The sequence below is a fragment of the Rhinatrema bivittatum genome, chromosome 3, assembly GCF_901001135.1.
Source record: "Rhinatrema bivittatum chromosome 3, aRhiBiv1.1, whole genome shotgun sequence".
Taxonomy (NCBI): domain Eukaryota; kingdom Metazoa; phylum Chordata; class Amphibia; order Gymnophiona; family Rhinatrematidae; genus Rhinatrema; species Rhinatrema bivittatum.
The window spans coordinates 435,825,873-435,845,424 of NC_042617.1; the positions used below are offsets into that span (position 1 = coordinate 435,825,873).

The 19,552-nt window shown below is 48.1% G+C and overlaps 1 protein-coding gene across 2 annotated transcripts in view; it reads left to right on the plus strand.

Moving 5' to 3' along the window:
* The window catches only part of TRAPPC12 (trafficking protein particle complex 12), a 350,210-nt gene that overhangs the window by 233,715 nt on the left and 96,943 nt on the right, over positions 1-19,552 (plus strand). For both annotated transcript variants that reach the window (XM_029595791.1, XM_029595790.1), the window contains one exon: positions 7,314-7,426. In XM_029595791.1, coding sequence (XP_029451651.1) covers positions 7,314-7,426 — 113 coding nt within the window. The remainder of the gene's footprint in view (positions 1-7,313; positions 7,427-19,552) is intronic.

Sequence of the window (19,552 nt, forward strand, 5' to 3'; positions counted from 1 at the left end):
AACCTAACCTTCCCACCCCTTCCCTAGCCCTACTCTAACCCCCCCCCCCCCCCCGACTCTTGTCTTATCTTCCGCGCCTACCTCTGGGCAGGCGCAAGTTGCGTGCGCGCCAGCAGCCTGCCAGCACACAATCTCCTGACACAGCAGCAATGGCCGCTCTGTCGGCCCTGCCTCCGGACCGCCCCTTTTGTAAAGCCCCAGGACTTACATGCGTCCTGGGGCTTTAAGTGCATCGCCGGGCCTTTTTAAAATTGGCCCAGTGCACGTAACCCTTTTAAAATCTGGCCCATAGAGCTGAGTATAGCCCTCCAAGTATACAGCATCAGCAGATCCTAATATTCAAAAAGTGCTGAAGTGTGAAAGTGAAGGGCCAAGCTTGGACAATATTTTCAACGAGTAGAAAGAATGAGTGAGAATCTACCAGCACACTTGGGAAAGAGGCAACAGCATTTGAACATTGGTTAAAAATGAACTCTTTAAAGAGTTGGACCAAATTTGCGGCTGAACCTTAATGATATACACCGCAGTCCCATATATTCTACCAGTGTTTTGAACACACCGATCGAATGAAGCAGTCTTCACATTTGTTGCCACATGGTACAACTACATGTTTCAAGGCAGAGATCTATGCTAAATCAGGAACGAAAGATTTTATGTAACAGTGGATGCACAAATTTGGTGGCTTCAGCCCTGTAGGCGTGCAGAAAGTCCTGCTCAATTTCATTGCCCCTGAGGCAGCTCTCGACTAAAGAGCGAAACGCGGCCAGAGTCGGGCATATCTAATAAAGGGCTTTTTTCACATACTGAATAGAAATAAAGGTGATCAAATAAATTATAGTTGATACCTTTTCACTGAGATAACAATATATTTGTGATTAGCTTTAGAAGGTTATGCTACCTGCATCATAGTACATAGCTCTCAACATCTGGTCACAAATGTATTAAGTTAGTCCAAATAAAACAAATATCCCCCCATAGTTTATTTTTTGGTCTTTTTTCTACGCATCATTTTCCATGAAAGGTGAAATTCAGAGGACTGCATGTGCCATCTACATCCTGAAAATAGCAAATCTTTTGTATCACAAAGCATGTGGGTGGATGCCTCAACAGATTAAACACTTAATTGTCTTGTAAGGCCAGTGCCCTCCAGGTTCCTGTGATCTGGGGGGCCGCAAATGAAACTGCATAATTAGGCTGTTGTGTTATTTACAAGCCTCCACACAATCCCTGCCATGTAACTCAGATATCCGATGGAAGCTGCATAGTGCCTTCAGCGCTGATTCGTTGTGTCCCAGAACTAAGGAGCTGCATTCTGATTGGCTCTGTCTAACAGCTAATCGGTATCGCCAGCAAGCAGTTCAATTACTAGGGCACAGGCTAGTTTACGCAGCTGTCTATCCAGACACTATTATTGGTATTGCTGCTGCCATCTGGTGGTAAAGATACAGAATTGCCTGCTCTCATTGTTACCTTACTTGCTATTGCCCTGGTTCTAACTGAGAGGTATGCTTTGCATGTTTGAAAATCATTTTTGCTACTTTGGTTTTTCTTTATGTAAATGTATTTTTATGTGGAGAATTTTGATCCCATTTCTGCTTATCATTTTTTATTTCTAGATTGTGTATTTTTTTCCCATTTTCTATTGGTCATTGACTCCCCTACTCCAGCCAGTACTCCTGGACAGCAAAGGAAAACCTCACTTGCTCCTGACCACTTGGGCTGAGGCTGCTGCAACTCTTTTTCCTCTCTGTCAGACTCAAGCGCAGAAGCTCTGCATTGTGCTCATAGAACCATAATCAGGGAGGGAGGGGAGATGTAATTATTTGAAACAATGTGAAATGTTTTCAGTTTTGGTTTTTTTTAAAGTTATTTTTATTTCTTGATTTATAACCTGTCTTTTTGAATACGAAATTCACGCAAAGTGGGTTTACAGCAGACATGCAAAGCCATGTGCAGATTTACAAATAGGGTATAACTATTTAAATAGCAGCAATAAACATTTCATTTCAGTAATAAGAGGCACTCAACAAAATACTAAGTTCTACAAATAATATAGTGGGAAATACTAGTGAATGAATTCAGAGTATAAATAACATGCAGCAGAGTGTTTTAATGAAGCTGCATGTTTAGGGCATTCAAGGTGATGCCAATAGTGTTCCACAATCTCTAAGTCTCTCTGCGTTTCGGATTTGGCATTAAAGGTCTGACAGTCAAGCCAGGCTTTTATTTGCTTCCTAAAAAGCAAATTTCTTGGAGCTCTTTTGGGAGGAAGTTGCAGAGGTCAGGTGCTGCTCCTGAGAAGGATCTGTTTTGGGCATGTGTTCTTTTGAATTTTTTTGAGGACAGAATTAACATTGAAGATCCAAGTAAGGATCTTAGTGGTCTAGAAGGCCAACAGCTTTTCCCTCAGGTATATAGGTCCATAGACCCTTGAACATCAGTACCAGCACTTTGAATTTTGTTCTGTACGGAATTGGGAACCAGTGTAGTTTTTGTGGGACCGATGTGATGCCGTTGTGCTTTTTGCATCCAATGGCGTTTTTGTGTCATCTGGAGTTGAAGGGCCTTGTACAGTCTGTTTCAATAATCCAGATGTGTGGTTAATTTGGCACGAACCACTGTGATTAGGTTTGTCTTCTTGATGAGCAGATATAGCCTTTGTAAATTTCATAAGTGAAAGTGACAATTTGCATAATAAGAGGTGTCAAACTTTATGCAAATTTAGGAAATTTACCCCTTAATTGTCACAGAATTTGCTAACACTTGCCGCAGAATTTTGAAAAATCTGTTGCAGCAAACCAATGGCTATGTGAAAAATGCGCTGGGTAGGGACACCTAATAAATCTAGAAATCCATATGTTATTAACTCACTTTGCTTAAAAATGTTGTTTTCCCAAGATAGTTTCAAAGCAAAATATACAGCCTTCCTCCCATCTCCAATGCCCTTTTCATATGCTGTTTATAGAAATTTTATGTTAATTATCAAAACAAATTAAAATGATGACAGAGCACTTAAAACCTGTTAAAATGAAATCATAAGATTCAACCTCCTTATGATTAAACCAATATATTAAATATGTACAATTCAGAATTTTAATGGATATATTTAATTCATATCTGTTACATTTTTAGAGGCCAGATTTATGTAGGACTTATACTTTCAGTGTGATATGCTAGAAGTTAATAAAGTGGCTTTGGAAAATTCTGGAGTAAGGCATTAATTAGGAAACATCTGTGTAGGTATTTGTTTTTCCTACTGGTATTAAATTACTAAAATGTTAAGAAATAGGGACCTTGATAAGTATAAAATAAAAACTTAATTGGGTCGGTTAAGCAGCCGGGGAGAAGGGATTTTAAGAATAAAGAAGAAAAGAAAAATAAAAAAAGTGAATATCTTCAGAAACATCTTTAAAAATAATAAAAGAATAATAGACGGAGGCGAAGAAAAGGATAACTGCAAATCGGTTATCCTTACAAGAAACCTCCGTACAAAAACCACCAGACAAGGTTTCCCTTGAAAAAGCTAAAGTTGGTGAATTAATTGAATCAGTAGCATGGGATCTTCTTAGTGTTTGGGTAATTGCCAGGTTCTTGTGACCTGGTTTGGCCTCTGTTGAAAACAGGATGCTGGGCTTGATGGACCCTTGGTCTGACTCAGCATGGCAATTGTTTATGTTCTTATGAGTGGTCCCTGGACCAGGGGGTAGCGAATCAAATTTTCCATCTTTGGGAGAGCCCAGATGTCGATCTGTTCGCATCCCACTGCAGCTGAAAGGTGCCTCCGTTCTGCTTTCTATACAAATCAGATGGCAAACCAGCCTCAGATGCCCTTGCCCATCATTGGGGCAAGGGTCTTCTGTATGCATACCCTCTGAGTCCCTTAGTGGCGAAGAATCCCTTGAAGCTTCGCGAAGACAGAGGTACTATGATCCTCATAGCCCCTTATTGGCCGAGGTCTGGTTTCCACTCCTGTGGGAGTTGTCCATTCAGAAGCCAGTCTGGGGACTTCCCCAGATCTCATCTCGCAGAATCAGGGCAGGCTGCAGTAGCCCAACCTCCAGGCCCTGTCGCACACAGCCTGGATTTTGAAAGGTTAATCCTGCAGCCACTTAATCTTCTGACGATGTGTCTCGGGTCCTGGGGCTTCCAGAAAGCCTTCCACTAGAAAGTCCTATGGACTGAAGTGGAGGAAGTTTTCCATGCGGTGTGAACAGAAGGCCCTAGATCCATTCTCCTGCCCCACACAAACACTGCTTGATTTCCTTATACACCTTTCGGAGGCTGGCTTAAAAACCAGCTCCTTCAGAGTTCATCTTAGAGCAATTGGCGCATACCAGCATGGTGTAGATGGTACGCCCATCTCTGTAGAGCCTATAGTTGTAAATTTCATGCGAGGCCTGCTTCAGTTGAAGCCTCCCTAAGGCCTCCCGCTGTGTTTTGGGACTTCAAAGTGATATTGGCTCAGATAATGATAGCTCCTTTAGAGTCGCTACACACCTCTGACCTGGAAGGTCATATTTTTGGTGGTGGTCACTTCAGCGCACAAGGTCAGAGAGCTCCAGGCCTTAGTGACTTATCCAACTTATACTAAGTTCTATCATGACAGGGTGGTCTTGCGTACACACCCTAAGTTCCTGCCTAAGATGATGATGGATTTTCATCTTAACCAGTCAATCGTCCTGCCAATTTTCTTTCCCAGGCCCCATTCACACAAAGACAAACGAGCACTGCACAATTTGGACTGCAAGCGAGCCTTAGCCTTCTACCTGGAGCGGACAGAACTCCATAGACAGTCCACCCAAACTTTTAAATTTCTTTCTGGATTTAATAACATGCGCGCAGATTTGTTTACGTGGGTTGCGCGAATAAATCTGTGCCCTCGCTTAAGCTTAAAGATTTGCCCCTTAGGCTCCCGAGATTACTGTCTGTCTGTCGGGGCCTATAGTGTGAGTCCAGGTTCTCAGGCTGCAAGGAGGCTACGCAGTCTGGAGTGAGACCTGGTGTAGTCGGGGACAGCTCATAAATTATATTTGAACAAGAAAAAAACCATGCTGTAGAAGAGCTCAGCTAGCATTATTGCTTAAAGGAAGGACCTCTCATTTAATTCCTTGCTGGGATTTTAATTTGGGTGTGATGTGTTAGTTTAATTCAATTAGTAAGGTAATTTTATCATGAATTCTTTTTTATGCAAATTGCTACTGTTCTTAGAGGGGATACAATCAAAATCATTTTACACGTGGAAAAGTGCTTTTTGAAAACTGCCGAGGGAGTTGTGCACGTAAGCGGAGGCACACGAGTGATTTTGGGCATACGGCAAAGAGGTGTTCACAGGAGCAGAGCTGGGGCAGGGAAATCATTCACACGTGTGCTCTTGGCTTTGGAAGGCACGCGTGTAAATGTTCCCAGCTGCCTAGCAGATGTAAATATACAGGCCTGGGCCGTACCTGAGGACCCCCGGTCTCGTTAACTTTCTAGAACATTTGAAATGTCACAGCTTTTGTCGTTCTCTATGAGGACAATTTTATGACAGCCCTGTGTGGAACATAAACAGTGTAATTATCATTTCAAACAAGGGAATCTTAACATTTGCAGTTGCATTTGTGTCACCTGGAGAGTATATCCTGGCTTTAGAAATCAAAAATATTTCACATTGCTCATTCTATTCTTCTGCTTTGAACACAGTATTTTCATTCAAAACCAATTTTTTTTCTTCAGATTTAGCATTATGTTACACTATTTGCCATTCCTTGCTGATAACATTCTACTTACCAAGTACTTTAAATTATATTTACTGCTGTTGTAAGAGCAATAACATAGCTGTGGCACACACCAAGGGGCGGATTTTAAAAGGGTTACGCGTGTAACCCTTTTAAACACCTCCTGCGCTCGCCAAACCCATTTTGCATAGGCTCGGCGACGCGCACAAGCCCCGGGACGCGTGTATGTCCCGGGGCTTGAAAAAAGTGGTGGGGTGTGGGCAGGGCGGGGGTGGGGCCGGAGCCTCCAGGCACAGCAGTCATTTGCGGCTGTGCCCGGGATCGCCAGTGGCCGGCGTGAGCAACCTACGCCTGCCCAGAGGCAGGCGCAACTTATAGCATAAAGGTAAGGGGGGGTTAGGTAGGGGAAGGTGGGGGGGGGGGGGGGGGCGGAGGGAACAGAGGAAGGCTGCACAGCTCGATGCACGCATGTTGCACAATTGTACACCCCCTAGCGTGCGGCTGCGCGCGCATGTTATAAAATCGGGCGTACCTTTTAAAATCCGGCCCCAAATGAATTACGATATATTACTTTTAGGGGTTACTACAGAAAATCACTGCATGTATTCCGTCAGACCTGCCAGTGAGACTTAAATAGATTGGGCCGGATTTTCAAAGGGTTACATGCGTAACCCCAAAAGCCCGCTCCTGCGCGTGCCAAGCCTATTTTGCATAGGCTCGGTGACACGCACATGTCCCGGGGCTCGAAAAAAGGGGCGGGGAATAGGCGGGACGGGGGCATGGCCAGAGGCCTCTGAAAGCCCGCTAGGCCAGGGGATCACACGCCGCCCAAGTGCCGGCGCACGCAACCTATGCCTACCCCAGAGGCAGGTGCAACTTAAATAATAAAGGTGGGGGGGATTTAGGTAGGGCTGGGGGGGGCGGGTTAGAAAGGGGACGGGAGAGGAAGGTGGGGGGGTGAAAGGAAAGTTCCCTCCAAGGCCGCTTCGCTCCAAGGCCTACCCCAGAGGCACCTGCCTCTGGGGTAGGCATAGGTTGCGTGCGCCGGCACTTGGGCGGCGTGTGAGGGCACTTGGGCGTGTGAGGGCACTTGGGCGTGTGAGGGCACTTGGGCGTGTGAGGGCACTTGGGCGGCGTGTGTGGGCGGCGTGTGAGGGAATGGGGAAAGCCATCAGGGCTCCCCAAGGGCTCGGCGCGCGCAAGGACCCCGGATTTTATAACATGCGTGCACATGTTATAAAATCGGGCGTAGATTTGTGCGCGCTGGGTTGCGCGCACAAATCTACGCCCGCATGTAGATAAGAAAATCTGGCCCATAGGCTAGGAAGCGGAATAGGAAGGACTGCATAGTTCTTTATTTTTTAAATTGGGGGCACGTTAGTTATCTCTGAGTACCTCTTCATTTTTAAAATAGAAATGGGTGCCCAGTTGGGGGAGAGAGACATTTTAATAAAGCTGTTCCCTTAAAGGACTAAAGGTGAAACTGGTTCATGTCTTGTGGACTTTTTCTAGCCGCTTTCTTCTATTTTAAACTCTTACATTGCAGGTAATGATATGGGCTAGACTGTATTTAATGAGGGCTTATTTTGATTCTAGGCTCCATGGTTCCATTTTCCATGCGGGTGTTACATGCTGAACTTCCTCAGTATCTTGGAAATCCTCAGGAGTCCCTGGACCGGCTGCACAGCATGAAAACCATCTGCACAAAGGTAAAAGGCCTCGTAACAGGAATGGCATTGGAGCTCGCAATAAAGAAAGGGTGCTTCCGGCCACATTCAACTGACTAAATAGTACAGGAATGTCCCCTTTTATACTTCCTTCTCTCTTTATCGCCCTCAAATAATAACATTAAGGTATTTCTTTTACTGTCAGTTTTGCAATCACATTTGTTTTTTTGGGAGGGAGGTTTCCTTTGTTTTTTGAATGATAGAAATGACTCGTTAATTTAAAAAAAAGGTTTTTAGGGATCGTGATGTAACCTAACCTGCTGCTTATTTTCCAGCTGTGATTTGTCATTACATATTTTTAGCTTCCTTGCTCCAGTTCTTTTCATATAATTATTCTTTTTTGTGGTGGTAAAGAAAATCTTGCCATTTGTTATTTTTTTTTTAAGTAAATCAATATCAGTAACATTTACTGTATGCAGAGATCTGAATGGTCCAGTGGCCTAGCTGGACGATACTAGCTAGTGTGGTGTTGATACAGGACACCCAGCAAAAAGAGATGGGACATCAAATCTGTGCATGGCCACAGGGAGTAGCCTGAGAGCAGAATGGACAGTATAATTAAAAATGAGCAAAAAAATGGAATGCATTGTTACTTTTTAGCTGCTATGAAACTTATTTATTCAAAACTTTATTAGATATCTATTAAAAGAAAGGTCTACACTAATACAATTAAACACCTAACATAAAAAGTCAGATAACAGTTATTCAATCAAACAGCATCAATAACAAAACAAAAAAAAAAATGTCAATTCATTAGCACAAGTGGAAAAACCGAGCTTTACATTACTCTCTAAATGTCAAGTAATCCTCAATTGTCTGCACTAATTTAGGAAGAGAATTCCAGGTGCTGGGTACAAAAAACCCCTTTCTTTTGAGTAGGGAAATATTTAATTATCTGATTGTTCGGAATATAGAAGGTGACATCGTGGAAAGATCTCAATAGTCATGCTGAAACATAAAAACTAAGTAAGCTTTGTAACAACACCGGCTCCCCCAAATGCAGCTGTTTAAAACATAAAACAGCTAATTTAAATAAAATATGAAAACAGATAAGAAGCCAGTGTAGCTGATCAAGATCCAGGGTAATACAATCCTGCGGGTTCAGACCCATTAACATTTTCAGGGCAGTAACATGAACATATTGTAAACGGTTCAGTGCTTTTTTTTTTTTTTTTTTTAAGTAATCCAGCTTATAAAACATTACAGTGGCCAAGTCAACTCATCACTGAGGCATGTCTGGCCGCATCCTTCTCCTCTGCTGCCCGGGGACCGACTGCTGCTTTAAACTGCATGGCACACCGTACAGTCGAGCAGTTCAGAACAGAAACAGGGCCCCCGGCGGCAGAGGAGGAGGATGCATCCCAAATGTTGCCACTGCTGTCCTCCTGCCAGCACACGAGGGGGGGGGGGGTGAGGGGGGTCTGCAGGGCTGGGAGTGTGAAAGAGGACCTGGGGGGGATCGAGGGCTTATGAAAGTGGGGCCGGGGGGAGGATAGATGGGTGGGTGCGTGTGGGTAGCTGGGATGAGGAAAAGAAGGGAGAGAAAGAAGAGTGGGGGTGAGGAGAGAAAGGAAGAGAGAAAGGAGCAGGGTGCAGGAAGATAGAGCGTGAGGGGGGGATGTGGGGTGGGCAGGACTGGAGACAGGGAAGGGCCACTTCCCTCCAAGATCCCAGAATCTCAGAACCACCTCTGCCCCCTCCTCTTCATTCACACTCTTTCCTTCCTTCTCCTCTACTCCCATCCCCATCCTCCCTTTCTTCCTGCTGCCCTATCCCTCATCCTCTCTCTCTCTTCTTCCCATTTCCAGTCCTCCCCCTGCTCGCCCCATCCCAGTGAACTCCCACTACCCCCAAGTCGATATAAAACATTTCCCACCCATAAAAATAAATTATTCAGACACATTTACATTCATGTAAATTTATTTTGCATAACGAAAATAAAGAACTTTTCCTACCTTGCTTTGTGTCTGAATAATTTATTTTTATGGGTGGGAAATGTTTTATATTGGACTTGGGGGTGGGAGTTCACTGGGATGGGGGCGAGCAGGAGGAGGAGGGAGGATTGGAAATGGGAAGAGGAGAGAGAGAGGATGAGGTATAAAGGGAGGATGGGGATGGGAGTAGAGGAGAAGGAAGGAAAGAGTGTGAATGAAGAGGAGGGGGCAGAGGTGGTTCTGAGATTCTGGGATCTTGGAGGGAAGTGGCCCTTCCCTGTCTCCAGTCCTGCCCACCCCACATCCCCCCTCACGCTCTATCTTCCTGCACCCTGCTCCTTTCTCTCTTCCTTTCTATCCTCACCCCCACTCTTCTTTCTATCCCTTCTTTTCCTCATCCCAGCTACCCACACACACACACATGCACCCACCCATCTATCCTGCCCCCGGCCCCACTTTCATAAGCCCTCGATCCCCCCAGGTCCTCTTTCACACTCCCAGCCCTGCAGACCCCCCCCCCCCCCCTGTGATTATACCCATTTTAGTGAAAATGCTTTTCACTCTGCTATAATGTAATAAACAAAAGAGGACTTTTGGCCTGAATTTGGAGCCTCGGGTTGGATCGGGTCCCATCTGGGATCCTGCAGTGAGTCAGAAGAAGCCCACGGTCCATGCAGGGAGAGATTTTTACATTATTAGCAAAGCAGTCCCAGCCAAGAGGGGAGGGGAGGGGCGAGATGGAGCTACAGCTGAGCTCACACGTCCAGGGTTACCTTTTTAAATAACAGTCAAGGCTTCCCGTCCACCACAGTTTCATGGCTGAAGCGATTACTGCAAAATTTGCAGATTGCTTTAGACTCACAATAAAACACTTGGGTGGTTCACCCCATCATTCATGCTGATGTCCTCATTATATATACACATACTGCTGCAACTGCTTCTGAAGACAGTGACTGCCAGCACCACCAGTGTCCCTCTGCTGCTCCATCCTGCCCTCTCCTCTTACTGCTGGCACCGCTCGTGTCCCCCTGCTGCTCCATCCTGCCCTCTCCTCTCACTGCTGGCACCACCAGTGTCCCCCTGCTGCTCCATCCTGCCCTCTCCTCCCACTGCTGGCACCGCTCGTGTCCCTCTGCTGCTCCGTCCTGCCCTCTCCTCCCACTGCCGGCACCGCTTGTGTCCCTCTGCTGCTCCATCCTGCCCTCTCCTCCCACTGCTGGCACCGCTCGTGTCCCTCTGCTGCTCCATCCTGCCCTCTCCTCTCACTGCTGGCACCGCTCGTGTCCCTCTGCTGCTCCGTCCTGCCCTCTCCTCCCACTGCTGGCTCCGCTCGTGTCCCTCTGCTGCTCCATCCTGCTCTCTCCTCTCACTGCTGGCTCCGCTCGTGTCCCTCTGCTGCTCCATCCTGCCCTCTCCTGTCACTGCTGGCACCGCTCGTGTCCCTCTGCTGCTCCGTCCTGCCCTCTTCTCCCACTGCTGGCACCGCTCATGTCCCCCTGCTGCTCCATCCTGCCCTCTCCTGTCACTGCTGGCACCGCTCGTGTCCCTCTGCTGCTCCGTCCTGCCCTCTTCTCCCACTGCTGGCACCGCTCATGTCCCCCTGCTGCTCCATCCTGCTCTCTCCTCTCACTGGTGGCTCCGCTCGTGTCCCTCTGCTGCTCCATCCTGCTCTCTCCTCTCACTGCTGGCACCGCTCGTGTCCCTCTGCTGCTCCGTCCTGCCCTCTCCTCTCACTGCTGGCACCGCTTGTGTCCCTCTGCTGCTCCATCCTGCCCTCTTCTCTCACTGCTGGCACCGCTCATGTCCCCCTGCTGCTCCATCCTGCTCTCTCCTCTCACTGCTGGCTCCGCTCGTGTCCCTCTGCTGCTCCATCCTGCTCTCTCCTCTCACTGCTGGCACCGCTCGTGTCCCTCTGCTGCTCCGTCCTGCACTCTCCTCTCACTGCTGGCACCGCTCGGGTCCACCTGCTGCTCCATCCTGCCCTCTCCTCTCACTGCTGGTACCGCTCGTGTCCCTCTGCTGCTCCGTCCTGCCCTCTCCTCTCACTGCTGGCACCGCTCGTGTCCCTCTGCTGCTCCATCCTGCCCTCTCTCACTGCTGGCACCGCTCGTGTCCCTCTGCTGCTCCATCCTGCCCTCTCCTCTCACTGCTGGCACCGCTCGTGTCCCTCTGCTGCTCCATCCTGCCCTCTCCTCTCACTGCTGGCACCGCTCGTGTCCCTCTGCTACTCCATCCTGCCCTCTCCTCTCACTGCTGGCACCGCTCGTGTCCCTCTGCTGCTCCATCCTGCCCTCTCCTCCCACTGCTGGCACCGCTCGTGTCCCTCTGCTTCTCCATCCTGCCCTCTCCTCTCACTGCTGGCACCGCTCGTGTCCCTCTGCTGCTCCATCCTGCCCTCTCCTCCCACTGCTGGCACCGCTCGTGTCCATCTGCTGCTCCATCCTGCCCTCTCTCACTGCTGGCACCGCTTGTGTCCCTCTGCTGCTCCATCCTGCCCTCTCCTCTCACTGCTGGCACCGCTCGTGTCCCTCTGCTGCTCCATCCTGCCCTCTCCTCTCACTGCTGGCACCGCTCGTGTCCCTCTGCTGCTCCATCCTGCCCTCTCCTCTCACTGCTGGCACCGCTCGTGTCCCTCTGCTGCTCCATCCTGCCCTCTCCTCCCACTGCTGGCACCGCTCGTGTCCCTCTGCTGCTCCATCCTGCCCTCTCCTCTCACTGCTGGCACCGCTCGTGTCCCTCTGCTGCTCCATCCTGCCCTCTCCTCTCACTGCTGGCACCGCTCGTGTCCCTCTGCTGCTCCATCCTGCCCTCTCCTCTCACTGCTGGCACCGCTCGTGTCCCTCTGCTGCTCCATCCTGCCCTCTCCTCCCACTGCTGGCACCGCTCGTGTCCCTCTGCTGCTCCATCCTGCCCTCTCCTCCCACTGCTGGCACCGCTCGTGTCCCTCTGCTGCTCCATCCTGCCCTCTCCTCTTACTGCTGGCACCGCTCGTGTCCCTCTGCTGCTCCATCCTGCCCTCTCCTCTCACTGCTGGCACCGCTCGTGTCCCCCTGCTGCTCCATCCTGCCCTCTCCTGTCACTGCTGGCACCGCTCGTGTCCCTCTGCTGCTCCATCCTGCCCTCTCTCACTGCTGGCACCGCTCGTGTCCCTCTGCTGCTCCATCCTGCCCTCTCCTCTCACTGCTGGCACCGCTCGTGTCCCTCTGCTGCTCCATCCTGCCCTCTCCTCTCACTGCTGGCACCGCTCGTGTCCCTCTGCTGCTCCATCCTGCCCTCTCCTCCCACTGCTGGCACCGCTCGTGTCCCTCTGCTGCTCCATCCTGCCCTCTCCTCTCACTGCTGGCACCGCTCGTGTCCCTCTGCTGCTCCATCCTGCCCTCTCCTCTCACTGCTGGCACCGCTCGTGTCCCTCTGCTGCTCCATCCTGCTTTCTCCTGTCACTGCTGGCACCGCTCGTGTCCCTCTGCTGCCCCATCCTGCCCTCTCCTGTCACTGCTGGCACCGCTCTTGTCTCCCTGCTGCTCCACTGTGTCTCTCCTAGTCACACTGGTCACTCCTGGCACAGCTCAAGTATCTCTGCTGCTTCTCCCTGCCCATCCGTAAAAATGGTGGTCACTACTGGCACGGCTCATATCTGCTTTTGTACCTTGCCCTCATAAAGTAGACCGCTGCCTTCACTCCGCTGTTTATGCCACTTCATATGACAGCCCCGCTCCTTGCCAAGGCCAGACACTGCCAGCACTCTGTGAAATATTTACTAGGCCTTGTGCTGCTAATGGAAACTCTTTGATCTTGCACTGAATGGAGAATCGTAGCATTACTCCCGAAACACACATGACCTAGTAAAGCCACTGAAAACCGGGATGCAGAATTTTCTAGGCCTTGCCACAGGACCCAGCCCTAAGTCACTCTGGAAAACCAGAGGCCTTGATAAAAGAGCTTTGGCTTGAATGCTGCACTGGCATGTAATTGCTCTGTGCTGAGCCCAAGATAAAAGCATAGAACACAAGTTGAAGGTAATTGGCTACCTGTGGTGCCTGAAAATGAAGGCAGTTATTGCTATTAACAGAGCTGGGGGGCGAGGACTGGCTTGTTTGTTTATCCTTTTTTTTTAATGCAACAAGTCCCTTGGAGTTCTTTGGCAGAGTACGGTTTTAATGATACGATGTCCTACTCCCATGAAAATAAGTGACAGTTTGGTGGATTAGTCTCGTGTGTAGCAGCGCTGTAATAAAGCACTGCCAGCGTGATCCCTTTCTACATTGTTTTCAGATCCCATCTTATCTTGTTGCCATCGCTGATGGAATTCTGTAACCTTCATGTGTGGGGGTGATTAATGCAACTGGGCTCTAACCGAAAACATTAAATAAGGCCGTAACATGTTCCTGTCTGCCAGAGAGAGACGGCAGCAAAACGTGTTGGCGATGATTTTAAAGGGACAGAGCTAGCAAAATTCTTCAGTCTTTCAAATGTACCATACGTTCTTTGAGGGTGGCCTCTTTTGATCTTATTTCTAGACTGATTTCTCTAGTCTTATATGCTTTGGCCTGGGTTAAGGAATTGTTCTGAGATCTTGCACATATCTTTCTGTCCCCAGCAGAAATTGCACAGTTGGGAAACTTTTGTGTGATTTCCTACACGTACTCATGTCAAGTAGGATTTCATGCTAGATGGTACTGCAGTTAAAAAGGAAATGTAGTTTTTATTATGGCCACGCCCCCTATATTTAAAAGCCCCTTTCAAGTTTAGAAAATTGCCAGACACCTGGTCACCAAAGTGCCCAAAAGTTGGCGCTTGGCCCAGGAGGAGCCATCACCATTGTACTTGGCGTGGGCCCGCAGAATTGCCGCCGCAGCCTGCTGCCTGCCAGCACAGTAGAGAGGCTGGAGGGGGAGGGAAGAGAGCAGCTAGACGGGATTGAAAAACCAGAAAGCTAAAAGAAAGCAATAAATAAAAAGCATACAACTAGACAAACCAAACGCAGCAAAAATCCAAAAAGGACCAAACAAATGAGCAAAAATGAAAAAAGAAATCCATTAAATAAAAACAATAAGAATAATAGCAAAAAAAAAGCAACAAAAAGTCCAAAAATACTGACCAAAAAAAAAAAGATGACAAACGTTACAGAGAGAAATACAGTTTTCCCCAAGTTCTCGAAATATGTTTCCACCTTTCTTCCCTTGTCCCATGCAGGCCTGGGATTCTGCAGATGAAGCTCGGCCCTGCAGACAATTCCTAAAGAGAGGAATCGTTAAGCTGGAGGAGGCTTTCCAAAGCTTCAAAATTCTAATGCCTGACTGGAAATGGGAATCTTCCTGAACTCAACTGTAAACTGAATTATGAAAAACGATTTCCAACTGCTGCTACTTTCACTTTGTGAAAAAGGGCAAGACAAAATTGACCACTAATAAGAAAAGGATGCCAGATGCATGGCACATTTTATTTCTTTATAAACCATCTCTACTGTCTTAAACTATGCCAGGTTTACCGGAATGGCTTTTTAGGTAGGGAGCCATGCATATTGCCCCCAACTCAGCCCTTGGGGTAAATATTAAAAGCGTTGCTCGCGTTATGCAACAATCCTTTCAATATTTGCCCCAAAAGGGCAGAGTTGGGGGCAATTTGAATGGGCCACATCGCACAGCGGGCTGTTAACCGTGCATGTTTACTTCTGCTCTTGATAAGGTATAAGTCTGCATAAACCTCAGTTTAGGCCGAAAACGATTGGATAAGGGGTCTAGGACAACTGTGGGAATGCATCCTGAAGAACAGGAGGGGTCTGGCTAACCTCAAGATGGACTGGGAAAACTGGTGGACTAATTGTTAAAACTAGGAATGTTCTTGACAGGAGCATGTTTTAAAATCCACTTACCTGTGTGCGTTAAAGCTGACAAAGTCCTAAGGAAGGTAAGCGAAATAAGTTTGCTCGAGTAACCAATTAAAATTAGGAGCACAAATGCGCGGTAGGCGTATTTTAAATCATATGCACGCATCTGTGTACACAATTTAAAATTCCGGTGTACGGGTGCTCATTTTAAAGTTGCCATCTTTAAGGTGAATTTTAAAAGCCCGACGCATACTGAAATTAGGGGATGCGGGAATATGCCGGGCCAGTGCATGCTGAGCGAATTTCAAAAGCCGGCCAGGTACATGCGTACATGCCGCTGGGCGCACAAATGAAAATTTTCCCAAAAGGGGCGGGCATGGGCATTCCAGGATTTAACCGTGAAGCTTGCGCATAAATACTTAAGTGCCCTGGTGTGCGCCTGGGTCCCCTACCACGTAACTTTACTTCTGCTATGGATGACGTTAAGTTAAAGAACAGGAAGGGAAGGGAGGTCTGGCAGCTGTGGCAGGGGGAAGGAAAATCAGGCAGACATGTCTGGCAGCAGCAGAGCTAATGCTGGCTGAAGAGGGCCTGCATGTTCCACTGATCATGTTCCAGTCTGCTGGTGGCAGAAGTTACATTTTTAAGACGTTACTTCCCCCGCAAGCAGGTTGCATGGAAATGGGAGGATCAGAGCACTTGGTGATACAGACAGCAGAAGGGGGTTGGGGGGAGCGGGGAGGAGTCTCTGCCGCCTGACCAACACTGGTTAAGAAATGCACTCGCCGGCCAGAAGTTGGTGGGACCATGGCCTCTGTAGCCCACCCAATTCCCACACCTCTGACCCATTCTAACATTTGAAAACTCTTAAAGCAGCAGCACTAGCAAATAAATAAAGAAGTTTAGGTAATTCTGCAACTTGTTTAAACAAGAATGAGCTCCCTTTTGCATTCTAATTTTCATCTTATTCCTGAGGAGGTGTTGATGTGTAAAGTTTTTGAAAGCCTCACCAGTAGCTATGAATCAGGAGATTGCTGTACAGTCCTAAGCCCATGCAGACATCCCACTGATACATTTACAGCAGGACGAGGGCAGTAGCCATAATAAAAAAAGTGTACACCTTTGAATTCTAAAAATACAATTAAAAAAAAAGCTGAGGAGAAAACATAGGAGATCTAAGAGAAGACCAGAAAATTTGGGAACACCCGGATTGCTGTTTTGAGCTGTCTAGCTAGTAGGAACTGCTTTAGGCATGAGGACTGGATGAAGAGATATGCAGCTGACCTAATGTCTCATTGCCTCATAGAAGGCAGGTGGCCGTTTGGCCCAGAGGACCAATTGTGCAGCGTAAAAGAGTTGACACTTCTGCTCTCTGTAAGTCTGCAGAAGTATTGAGGGAGGTATAGTCTGACAGTGGTGCCAGGAAGTCCATTACGTAGTTACAAATAAGAAAAATAGCTTGGGATAATGGAGAAGAAAATCTAAGGGACTGTCAGGTGAAATGGCCTTCCGTTTTGTTTGTTTTGTTTTGTTTTAAATAACACATTAAGACATAGTTGTCAAGTTAAAGTTTATTTCCTTCATGTATGTCCCACATAGAAGGAATGTAGACACCAGGAGAAGCCACATCAATCATTATTTAATTCATCTTATTTGGGTACACAAATATCCCCTCCATATACAGAGTTTTTGTCATCTGCTAGGCCCAGAACATCACTGTGCTCTCAGGACTTGGGATTCAGGTAATGGCTTAGGGGAGGAGAGAGTCACCCACTGCTCCAGTCAGGCCAGAATGATTTGTGATGAAGGAAAGAAGGCGAATGCTTGGGTGGGGGCATAATAAAAAGTAGTGAATGTTAGGATAGGTGAGGGACGTGGATGCCTTAGGAAAGAATGGTGCAAGAGGAGGTGAATACTTGGGGAAGTGAGGGGCTGAATGCTTCTGGAAGGAGTGACATAAAAAAGGGTGAATGTTGGGAGATTTAAGGAAGGTGCTGATTGCTGGGGGACAGTATGAGGAGGAGCTGAGTGCTCTGCGGGAGGTGAAGGAAGGAAAGAAAGAATATCATTTTCCTTCCCGTCTCTCTAAAGTCAGAAATGCAGATTGGATAGTTTGGAAACGTATTCCTACACAGAGTCCATGCTGCCACGTATTCCGCAGCAGGTGTGAGGGGACCAAGCCTTGGTGGAGGAATAGAGGAAAGGATGTAAAATAGTGTAGGGTGAGTTGAGGCGACATGAGAGCCAGGAATGGGGTAGAAGAAGTTTGAAAAAAATTGGGGAAAAGGCATTAAATGAGTGTAAGACAGCCTGAGTAGGAGGGTGTATGCAAAAGTAATCCAGAAATGGTAGTGGGAGGGTGGTAGTAAAAAAGGCAGAATGATGTCCAGGTGTTGATGGGGCAGATGTTATGATGAGAATGTGTTTGAGAGAGAGACAGACAGTTGGTGAAATGGTGTGGGAGGGAGATGGGGTTGGTGAGGATGGGTATCAGAAAGCCATAGGTAATGAAGGGAGAGTGGGAGGGTCACAGAGTCAGAAGCAGTGATGGGGGAGGGAAAGAATGAGAGCAGAGCTGTGATTGGGAAAATGGAAGGTCTGAGAGATACACAGAGAGGTGATGGAAGAAATGTGTGTGAAATCTGAATAAGGTGATGGCCAAAGGTGTAGGAAAGTGAGTCAGAGGAGGGAGCTAGAGGGAAGGAAGAGAGGAGTAGGAGCAGGGGAAGGAGAGAAAGAGGAGATGGGGCAGGGGAACAGAGAAAAAGAGGCAGGGCCAGGTTACTTGTGCTGGGCATAGGGTAGAGGAGAAGGGGTGGGGTAATAGGGAGCAAAATAGCACAAGAGAAGAGGCAGAAAGTGTTATGTTGGAGCTGCTGAGACTCTGTAGTGGGTGTTGGGGGTTCTGTCCTGGGGATGCAGAAAGTCTGGTGAGTTCAGGATGAAAGGATTAAGAGAGACTTGTGAGTTCAGGGTGGAAGGATTGAGAGAGAGGGAGACTAGTGGGGACAAGGTGGGAGATTGAGAGAGAGACTGGTAGAAGAAATGAAAGAGTGATGGGAACAGGGTGAGACTAGAGGGAGCATGTTAGCAAAACAGAGACTGGTGGGAATAGGTTCGGGGCGAAAAAGATAGTGGTGGGATGAGAGAGAAAGAGAGATATTGGTTTGGAATCAGTTGGGTGGATTGAGAACGAGAGAGATTGGTGGGACAAGATAGGGAGCGACAGAGACTAGTGGGGACCTGGTGGGGGGACTGAGAAAGAGAGAGACTGTTAGAAGGATTGAGAGAGACTGGTGGGAACAGGATGGGAAGGAGAGAGAGAGTGAATGACTGGTGGGGATAGGATGGGGGGATGATAGGTCCTTATTGGGACCCCCTTGAAAACATGAGGCTTGTTGGTACTGTGCATTCTGGGCCCGATATTCAAACAGCAGATAGCCAGATAAGTAGGACATATCCTACTCAATCTAATAAACTTCTAACCCTGCTAAACCCTACGAAATCAGTGTAATCCAACCATCTAGACCAAGTAATCTTATCAGTTCCATTGATAAATTTGTAAATCAAATACTCTTGTATAACCTGTATACTTCCCAGACTTGTTAATCATGTTACCTCTATCCTGCTTCTCTCCTTCATTTACGGCTCGATCCAGTAAGGCCGCGGTAAAAACAGTGCGGTAGTGTCAGGCGCACCCTTCCTCCCCGCACGCACAGTTCTCTTAACTAACTCCCCGATACTCTCCTCTAATCGCATGCAAATGCATGCCGCGGCTTTAAAGCGGTAGGGAAGGGTTATGGCCGCGTAACCCATTTTACTGTATAGGCGCTTAATACAGCGCCTATACAGTAACCTGGGTGCGCTGGTACCTGTCATTTCAAATGACATTTGAAATGACAGGTACCAGGAAGTGTAAAAATCAAAATTTGTAAATACCTGTCGGAGGGCCGCGTGGGTCCAGGCGGCCGGCGGGATCCGGGGGGCCGGTGGTCGCGTGTTAAATCTAGGCCGCGGGCGGGTGGGCGCGGCGGCAGCGGCGGCGGGGGGACACGCGTTAGTTCGAGACGGCCGGCGGGCGGCGGGTGGTCGCGTGTTAAATCTAGGCCGGGTCCGCACAGGCGCGCATTCATTCATTCACTGCCGGTGGGGGCTGCCGGAGAGGCAACCCCCACCGGCAGTGAATGAATTCATTCACTGCCGGTGGGGGTTGCCTCTCCCGGCTCCTCCGCCTGGATGAATGAATTCATTCACTGCCGGTGGGGTTGCCTCTCCGGCAGCCCCCACCGGCAGTGAATGAATGAATGCGCGCCTGTTCAGCGTTCAGCGATACAGTCTCCAGCGATA